The following is a 10479-nucleotide window of genomic DNA, read 5'->3' as shown; positions in this document are numbered from 1 at the left end:
AGCTCTCTATATATAGACTACAAGAAAACCTAGTACTAGTTGAAATGGGAAGAAAAACTAGTTCTAGTTGGAATAGGATTCATCCAAATTTTCTTCCTTATCTTGCGAGACGATTTTGGCATAGCTAACTTTCGAATTTTGAAAATCTTATTTCACAAAGATTTGTAGAATTTTGTGTTAGATTTCCAATGCCGCTGTTTTCACCTCAATCCGATTCTCGAGCCAAAAGTTATGGTCCGAATACTGATACATGTGCAGGATGCGAAATTTAATCAAATCCTATTTTAACTCTAATTAAAGAATTCCGATTTGATTAAATTTAACCCTATCATATAGATCTTCTATTATGGTTGGTTATGCTTAACCACATCTTCTAGGTCTTCTCTTGACACAACACCTCGTGTATGCATTGCTGACGGGATTGCAGATGAATGTATTTTGTCACTCAATTTGGCAATTCAAAACCCAACAATGTCAATAGGTCATATGCCCAATGCTCATAAATATATGAGTGAATAAACAATTTTATTTTATTTAAATTAAAATCTCCTACAAAATAATTGAATTTTAGCGGCACTATCAGTGACCACCTCTCGTGATTGAATCAGTGGTAGACGTGGAAGGAGCAGAAACCTGGGAAAAAGGAAATGACATTAAACCAGACGATTCATTACTTTTAAATGAACGAGAAGAAGCACTGTCATGTAGTAATTCCCCCAAATCAGCATCACCATCCAAAAACTGCACCGCTTGCTTCATGCTTGGCCTTGCAGCTGGTATTTCATGCGAGCAAAATAGGCCTAGTTTCAAAACCAATTCCATTTCCTCAACCACATAATTACCTTCCAATCTTGGATCACTAGCATCAAGGATATCTCCTTTTCTCCAGCACTCAGCAACCCAATCAATCAAAATCACCCGTTCAGGCAGTACCAGGCCCTCTATAGGCTTCCTTCCACAAGCCACTTCGAGCAAGAAAGCCCCAAAAGCAAACACATCAGTGAAAGTGGTTGCCCTTCCTGTTCTAGTAAGCTCTGGAGCCAAATAACCCACAGTCCCTACCACACCGGTGGTTTGAGGATTGGTGCCATGGTCGTATAATTTGGCAAGGCCAAAATCTCCTAGCTTTCCATTTAATCCAGCATCCAATAGAACATTGCTTGATTTTACATCTCGGTGCAGAACAACTTGTTCCCACTCTTCATGGAGGTAAAGAAGCCCAGATGCAACTCCTTTGATGATTCTAAATCGTTGAACCCAGTTAAGATTTGGTTTTTCATTGCTATACAAGAACTTGTCAAGGCTTCCGTTGGGCATATAATCATACACCAATAGGAGTTCTCCCCTTCGCCGGCAATAGCCAAGGAGCTGCACCAAGCTCCTATGCCTCAGTCTTCCCATGCTAACGATCTCAGCCACAAATTCCTTGATCCCTTGTCTGGAATCATGTGAGATTCTCTTTACTGCAATTTGTAGATTAGACGAAGGAAGTATTCCCACATAAACCTTTCCAAAACCTCCTTCTCCAATAACCTCTGTGTCTTTGAAACCTTTGGTTGCTTTGTGGAGATTCTTGTAGCTGAACCTGTGGGGGCCATACTCCTCTTCCCAATCTTCTCGTAGTTCTTCATATTTCTTCCTCCTCAAAATGTAAGCTGCAACTCCGGCGACGGTTATCAGCACAACTGCTACTGCTATGAGAGAAGTCATGATCACTAGGCCTGCAGGTTTCTCGTTCCCTTTCCTCTCTGGAAGTGGAGGGAGGCTTGAAACATCAAGGCTTTGTGCTGGTCCACTTTTATTAAAGCTCCATCCAAGAATGTAGTGGGAACTTGCAAGTGTACCTGTGGCTGAAGAGAAACCAACATACATGGATTCCAAGAGAATTTCAGACAAATTAATGGGTTTTGACAACAGAGGCCGGTTTGGTTTTGGGATTTTTGTTGGGGCGAGTGTTACATTGAGCAACTTTTCTGCTTCATCATAGTCTATCCAAAGATGCATTGGCTTCCCACTGAGGAGCTCCAAGCTGATATTCCTCCTTTCTTCAATGGAAAAATACGTTGTAGGAGCTAATTCAACAGAGTCTATGCTGTTGACATCGATTCCCACATGATTTATAATATCTCCAAAATCAGCGCCTGGAACAGGATCAAGCTCGATGGCCAAGATGTGGTTTGCAGTATTGTTGTTATTTGAATCATTGAAGAGCCCGAGAAACCGACCTGCATCAGCATGGGTGAAGTCTGTCGTGGGGCTGATGGTGAAGGCAATACCCTCACCGCCAAAGGTATCCACTCCAGGAACCATGGCAAACACAAAGTTAGTAGAAAATGAAAGAGACGAATTTGTGTCGAATTTTATGGGGAACTGATAGAAAGCACGACCAACTTCATTGCGTGAAAGGTTGGTTAGCTGCAGTAGACCATTGGGGTGGATTTCTGCGATTCCCTCAAGACCCAGATTGGCTTGATCAGGGAAGCCATTGTAGATGAAGCCCTTTTCATCTTGAGCTAGAGCCAAGAGAATATAGGAAACATACAGAAGTATCAGAAAATGAAGTGATCTAAGAACTATTGCCATTGCAAAAAGTGCTAAAATACAATAAAAAATTCCTCTTTGTAGACAGATGAATGTGTCAAACTCCTAAGAAATGACACATGTTTGTAGAAAGTATTCTAACAAAGCTAAACATTTAGTACCTGTCTTCAATCAATTGCCTCACAAAGAAGATATATAGATTTTCTACTTGGAATTGTTATTTGATATGCACCATCCTTGCTGCCACCTACGTTGACCATGATTTGGAAGATTCTAACCAAAAAAAGAGAAAGAAAGATTCATCCAATGAATCCAGCCTAAATGGAAAAACATCAGCATTAATTAAGAAAAACCTCATTGGGTTAGCGGCGAAACAAAGAGCCCGGCATTTATCGAAAGCAACATGTCTCACTGTCTCACCCACCAAAGAGGACGCGTTTGGTCAATGACTTCGTGCGATAGAAATTTGATTTTTTTCAGTAATAAAAGTCTTTGCTCAAACCTTATGCAAAAAGTCAATTAAAATAAAATAGAAGAAAAATTCCAGTGTCAATATTTTCAACAGGGATTAAATGTATTCATCAGAAAAAAAAGAACAGAAAAGTATATATACTACCAACTACCAACCCTATTGGCCCTAAACTACCAAAAAAATTCCAATGCTCCTTAAATATCATATTAATATTTTTTTAAAAATTTTATGAAGGACATTTTTATCATTAGAATATATTAATATTATTGATAGTTTAAGGGGGACATTGACACAGTTGGTAGTTTTGAGAGGGGATAAGGTATTGACAATAGAATGATATTAATATGCGTATTTTTTCAAAAAAAAAAAAAAAATGGTGGATGAAATGTACATACATATACATATACAAGCTAGACCTTGGAAAGTTTATTTTAGTTCATGCTATTTATGGCTTCCTGTGAGAAACTTTGATCCTTAATACTTGAGATCAATCACTTCATATATAAATACTCAATGGAACTTTCAAGTGCTTACTCCTTAACATGGCAGTGAAAATCACGATTTGATGCTATATGTACTTTTTTTTTGTTATTTTATTTAATGTTGATTTTTACTGTCACGTTAGAAAATAAGCACTTACAAGTAATTACTTGTGGTTGATTCCTGACATTCCATCAAGACGCAAAACGGCTTCAAGGAAGCCATTGTAGATGAATTCGTTTTCATCTTGTGCAAGGGCCAAGGAAATACAGGAAACATAGAGAAGTAATATCAGAAAATGAACTACTGCCATTGCAAAATGAGGGGAGACAAAAAAAAGCTCTTTGTAGACAGAAGGCGGCTTTTATTTGTTTAAACATCCCGAACTCCTGACAAATGGCACAGGTAATTAATGACCAAATAACTAAGGTAGGGAATTAAATCCGACTAAACATGACAAATTTTCTGTTTAAGCTAAACTTTCAGTATCTGTGTACTGTTCACATAGTCTTGAACGCCAGCAGCCAAAATTTGAACAACAAATAGGCCATATGCACCACACTTGCTGCCACCTATGTTGACTAATGACTATGATTTGAAAGATTCATCCAATTAATTAACTAATGATTATAGTTTAGAGGAAATTTCTGTCTTAAAAAAAACCTCTCGGAGATTAGCGGTGAAACAAACAGCCCGGCATTTATCAAAATAAACAAATCTCCCACCAAATAGGACAGATTTGGTCAATGTCAATACTCCATTTATTTAATTATTTATTTTTTTTCAAACTAGCTAGTAGGATAGAAAATTGATTTTCCAGTACCTTGAATAAAGTCTTTGCTTCATATAATTACTCCCAAAATGTCAAAGACGTTAACATCACTTGTCAAGGGGTCTGGCATGGTACGTGTGGATAAAAGAAAAGAATTCATTGTAAAAGAAAAAAATTGAATAAAAGAAAAGAAGTAATTCTCGGCTAAATAGTACATTTTAATTCTATAATGTTGATGTGACTATTTTAATTAATTTTTGATTTGTTAACATTACTCATAAAATAAACAAGCTGCCATAATGTAGCTTGCAAAAATTCCAAAATTTGATAGAAAATTAGGATATAAATATCAGCTGGGTCTTGAAATTGAAGGAAAAATTAATCTCTCTTTTTATATTTTCATCGTTGTACACCAAAATAGGGGTTGCAGCCCTACGTAAGGGTAATTTAAATGAGTTACTGCAATAAAATTCTTTTAGTCCTCTCATCTTCACCTTATTGCAATAAATATGTAGGTCAAAAAAGACAAGAAAAGAGTGTTGGAAATTCTATATGCCCACTTTGTAAGACCTCTTCTTTTTAAATGGAAGAAAATTATAGTTATTAATTTGGGTCTCAATCATGGGTCAACATTGTCGAGTTAGGATTATTCAGAAAAAAACATGGAAAGAATATTAAATATCAATATTTAGAAAAACAGCATAACTGGTTCTTGATATCGCTTTCTCAAGGTGGTCACAAATAGAAATCTGAGCAATATTAGTGCTATGATTACTTCATTTATAATGACTTAGAGAAAACGCATTTCAAATATATATTAACTAACTATTGATCACAGTCCTCTCGCGGGCTCTGCTAGGGTTTTTTGAAAGCCTAAACGGGACAAGCGTGGTGAGGGATCTTCTCCAGCCGGAAATCGGACGTGGAGGTCAAAACAGATGGCAAGAAGAGGTGATAAGCGATGGGATGGATGTTCGTTGACTGCAGGAGAGCAGTTGGGAATCTCCATCACGGAGGAGGATGTGGAGGAAACACGTGCAATAGGGGCAAATTGTTTGGTGGGAAGACTGTGGGCTGAAAAGAAAGTGAACAAGGAGGCTTTCAAGTCAATCCTGTCTAGGATCTGGAGGGCTGAAGGATATGTAGAATTCAAGGAAATCCAGGACAATCTCTGGATTTTTGAATTCTCGGATGGGGATGTAAAAGACAGGGTAATGGCAAACCGCCCATGGTCTTTTGAAAGACAAATTTTGGTCTTGAAAGAATTTGATGGGATTGTCCCTCCGTCAAAGATGGAGTTCACGCACTCACCATGCTGGATACAGATTCACGAAATGCCTCTTCTGTGTATGTCGAAGGCAGTGGGAACAAAAATAGGCGAATCCCTGGGGCAGCTAGAAGAGGTGGATGTGGCAAACGAAGGTGCAGGTTGGGGTCGCAGTCTACGAATCCATGTAACACTGGACCTTACTCGGCCATTGGAGAGGGGAAGGAACCTGATGTACGGGGGGAAATCGTATTGGGTGGAATTCCAATATGAAAAACTCCCACTTTTTTGTTTCCACTGTGGGAGAATATTGCATGGTCCGAAGGGTTGTCCAGTAAATACTTCGAGGAGAAATAACATGGCGGAGGGGGAGAAACCATGGGGAGTTTGGTTGCGGGCGGATGAATCACGAAAGAAAATCGGAGGAGGAACTGTAGGAGGGGTTGGAGAGGGCTGGGGGGTGGAGATGGAGGGTGGACTGTCGCCGGAAAAAGCTGATACAAGCAACTCTCAGAACCGGGAAACCTCCATGGCAAGTAGCGGATTCTCCGGAAACCCTAGGAGTGTAAGCTCTCCACATATGGAAAGTCATAAAGATGATACCGAAACGGTCCCCAATGTACCAAAAAAGAATGGTTTTGAAGGGAAACTAAATATGCGAGCTAAGAAGGGGTGTAATGAGGAGCGGAAGGCTAGAGGGAATGAAATCCCTACAAGGACGTCTCAAATTGCGAAATTTTAGGGGGAAACTAGTTATGGCGCTCTGAAAGGGAAAGATTCGGGGGGGGGGGGGTTAATCAGATGGTTGGAGCACAAGGGGGCTCAAGAGAGACAAGACGGAAAGTCCAAGTAGGCCAGGGCCCATCAAAAAGCCACGCTGGAGGACCAAGTCATATGGGCCAAACACAACCGTCCTGTTTTGAAGCTGGGTTGCTCTCTGACAGGAACAACTATGGCCCAAAGAGAAAGCGTGAAGGAATTACTGCTATGGCGTTAGAAGGTGATACTTCCCCTGGAGGTAGTGCACGTTTTTGGAAGAGGAAGGCACGAAACAGCTCGAGCCCGACATTAGGGATGTATCAGGCGGATCATAACCAAGGTGTTGAGTTGAGACGGGAGGAGGAAAATACAAGGGAGCATGGCCCAACGTCCATGGGATTGGCGGAGGCTGTTGAACAGCCCCGCCAAACGCCATGATTATTATAAGCTGGAATTGCCGGGGGCTTGGGAACCCCCGGGCAGTTCGAGACCTTTGTTTGTTAACAAAGGAAAAGAAACCCGACCTTTTGTTTCTTATGGAAACAAAACGGTCCCAACCTGAGTTGGAATGGATTCGTGTTCGGCTTGGATTTTTAAATTTATTTGCGGTTGATTCAGTTGGAAGGAGTGGGGGACTTGCACTGTTCTGGCATGAGGAAACCATGCTGTCCATACAAAACTTCTCAAGACGCCATATAAGTGCCACGGTTAACTCACATTTTGATGATTTTGAATGGAAATTCACGGGTATGTATGGGCATCCGGTGACAGCAAAACGAGAGGAAGGATGGAGTATACTGCGATACCTGCATTCATGTGCCCCTGCTCCTTGGCTTTCGGTGGGTGATTATAATGAGATTGTGAATCTCTCTGAAAAATGGGGTAAAGCAGGGAGAAGCGAGGCCCAGATGGCAAGATTTCGGGAGACCCTTGAAGAATGCCAACTATGTGACCTTGGCTTTTCTGGCCCAAAATTCACTTGGTCAAATGGCAGAGATGATGGGGAATTCACGAAAGAAAGATTAGATCGGGCTCTGGCAAACACGGAATGGTGTGCGGTCTTCCAGGAGGTGGAGGTGAACATATTGGCGGCAAGGTCTTCTGACCATGCACCAGTTATGGTGTCTTTTAGGAGACTAAATGAAAGAAGGAGAATGACAAGACCTGACTTCAAGTTTGAGGCCAAGTGGCTAGAAGATGAGGAATATCCGCAAGTTCTTCAAGAGGCTTGGCAAGAGGAGGGCGCAGATGGAAGTAGGGTGGTGAGGGTTGCGGAAAAATTGCAGAAGTGTAGCAGCTGGTTGGCCAACTGGAACAAAAGAAAATTCCGGAAAACAGAGCATTTGCTGCGCAACAAAACGGCCCACCTTGCCAATATGCAACTCCATGAGGGACCTCATAATCAGGCGGCCATTAAAGTTTTGCAAAAGGAGATTGAATGTCTCCTGAATCAGGAGGAGCTTTTTTGGAAGCAACGAGCCAAACAAGATTGGGTTTCAAAAGGGGAACGTAATACCCCTTATTTCCATGCTTGGGCAACCCAGAGGAGGAGAAATAATAGAATAAGGGAAATCAAAGGCGAGGATGGGCAGGAATGGCGAGATGAGCAAGGGATCCAGCAGGCTTTTGTGCATTATTTTGACAAATTGTATGCCTCGGGTGGAACAGAGGACGTTGAAACATGCTTGGTGGATCTGGATGTTCGGGTCCAGGCTGAAATGAACCAAAGGCTGCTTGCTGAATTTACGAAGGTGGAGGTGGAGATGGCACTGAACCAAATGGGCCCTCTTAAATCACCTGGACCGGATGGTTTTGCGGCATGTTTTTTCCAGCACTCATGGGCCGTAGTGGGTGATGAGGTTTGTCGCGATATTTTAAATTTCCTCAACAATGGTATGTTTGATCCTCATATTAATCACACATATATAGCACTTATCCCAAAAAAAAAGAAACCTGGAAGTGTTTCCGATTTCCGCCCAATTAGTCTTTGTAATGTCTTTTATAAGCTAATTGCTAAAGTTTTTGCAAATAGGTTGAAACAGATTTTGCCAGCTATAATATCTCCTTCTCAGAGTGCTTTTGTGCCAGGACGACTTATCTCTGATAACGTCTTGGTAGCTTTCGAAGCGCTGCATACAATGAACGGAAGGAAGAAAGGAAAAGAAGGGTATATGGCGCTCAAACTGGACATGAGTAAAGCGTATGATCGGGTGGAGTGGGAGTTTCTGGAGCAAATTATGAAGAAATTGGGTTTTGCCCCAAGATGGATTCAGATGGTTATGACCTGTGTTCGGACGGTGTCGTTCTCTATATTAGTAAACGGGCAACCTTATGGTAAAATATTCCCTTCTAGGGGTTTGCGGCAAGGTGACCCTCTATCTCCCTATTTATTTATCTTATGTGCGGAAGGATTAAGTCATATGCTACGAAGAGCGGAGATAAGTAAGTCCATATCTGGAATGCCCATTACAAGAGTTGGCGTGCACCTTAGTCATTTATTTTTCGCCGATGATAGCTTGCTTTTCTGCAAGGCTAACATGGCGGAGTGGAATACAATGCAAGAAATTTTAGGTGCTTATGAGAAAGCCTCTGGGCAAAGGCTTAACAGGGAGAAGACATCTTTGTTTTTCAGCAAAAATACACCTGCGAGTATGCGGGAATGTATAACCACTGCAGCTGGTATGGAAGCAACACCGAGTTATGAAACTTATCTTGGTCTACCAGCATTAGTAGGTCGATCCAGAGTGAGGTCTTTTAATAAATTACAAGGGAAGGTTTGGGAGCGGTTGAACGGGTGGAAAGAAAAGTTTTTATCCCTTGCGGGGAAAGAAGTGCTTCTTAAAGCCGTGGTTCAAGCGATACCGACATACACTATGAGTGTGTTCCTCCTTCCAAAAGCGCTTTGCAGAAAGCTTAACTCCATAATGATGAGGTTTTGGTGGGGTCATAAAGAAAACCTTAACCGGGTTCCATGGCTGAGTTGGGATAGAATGGGGTTGAATAAAGACAGAGGTGGTCTGGGGTTTAGAGACATTGGTTGTTTTAACAAGGCGTTATTGGCCAAGCAAGGGTGGCGCCTGGTTCAACAGCCGGAGTCTTTAGTAGCTCAAATCATGAAGGCAAAATACTACCCTCATGGGACGTTCCTACAGTCTGAAATGGGCAAAAACCCGTCGTATGCATGGAGGAGCCTATGGAACTCGAAGAGTCTGCTGGAATCGGGACTGATCTGGCGAGTGGGGGATGGCAATACCATCAAGATTTGGGGTGACCGCTTGCTCCCGATCCCATCAACGTATTCTGTGCAATCCCCGAATAGTATTTTACCTCGTGATGCCACAGTGAGCTCCCTGATTGATGCTGATTCTCGTTGGTGGAATGTGAGGCTGATCCGCGAGATTTTCTTACCAGAGGAAGCCGAAACCATCTGCAATATGGTGGTGTGTCCTACTCGAGTGGAAGACAAATTGGAATGGGCTTGCACCAAGACTGGAAATTTTACGGTGAGAAGTGCTTACCATTTGGCAAGGATACTAAAGGAACGGGAGCAGGGATCATGCTCCCATAGTGAGCAATCAGCAGCGATTTGGAGGACGGTCTGGAACCTACAGGTCCCAAGGATAGTGCAGATGTTCTTATGGAAGGCCTGTCACCATATCCTTCCAACAAAGGGGAACCTGTTCCTCAGACATATAACCCAGGAAGCGATGTGTCCAATCTGCGAGCGGGAGGTTGAATCAACGGGTCATGCCCTCTGGAATTGCCCAGCATCACAGGATGTGTGGCTTGAGTGCTCGAAAAAGCTACAAAAGTGTGTCTGTGATGATGGGGATTTTCTTACCATATTCAGTAGGCTCAAGTTGCGCTTGACGGAGGCTGAACTAAGCATTTTTGCAGCGGTAGCCAGGCAAATCTGGCTTCGCCACAACGCAGTCCTTCACGGCGAGGAAATGGTTTCCCCTGGGGTGGTGATCAAACGGGCCCTTTCCCAACTTGCTGATTTTGAACGAATTCGGACGAGGCCGGCCAGTGGCGTGCTTGGGCCAGGGAGGGTCGTGCAACAATGGGAAAAGCCTTTGGCAGGTTTTATAAAAGTCAATTGGGATGCAGCGTTGGATTTCCAAACTAAAAAGATGGGCATTGGGATTATTGGTAGAGATCATGGGGGGCAAGTGCTTGCTAGTTACT

The 10479-nt window shown here is 42.2% G+C and overlaps 1 protein-coding gene across 1 annotated transcript; it reads right to left on the bottom strand.

Moving 5' to 3' along the window:
• Positions 1–579: 579 nt before the first annotated feature.
• On the bottom strand, positions 580–2583 carry LOC132163093 (L-type lectin-domain containing receptor kinase SIT2-like). Its single transcript, XM_059573290.1, has one exon. The coding sequence runs from the start codon at positions 2581–2583 to the stop codon at positions 580–582; it is 2004 nt and encodes a 667-aa protein (XP_059429273.1).
• Positions 2584–10479: the final 7896 nt, after the last annotated feature.

Source organism: Corylus avellana, chromosome ca10 (assembly GCF_901000735.1).
Source record: "Corylus avellana chromosome ca10, CavTom2PMs-1.0".
Lineage (NCBI taxonomy): Eukaryota > Viridiplantae > Streptophyta > Magnoliopsida > Fagales > Betulaceae > Corylus > Corylus avellana.
Note: the sequence above shows the minus strand (reverse complement) of the source record. Positions and strands in the feature narration are given on the sequence as shown.

Excerpts from the sequence above, each read along its gene's own strand:
- LOC132163093 (XM_059573290.1), bottom strand. The coding sequence starts at position 2,583 with ATGGCAATAGTTCTTAGATCACTTCATTTTCTGATACTTCTGTATGTT.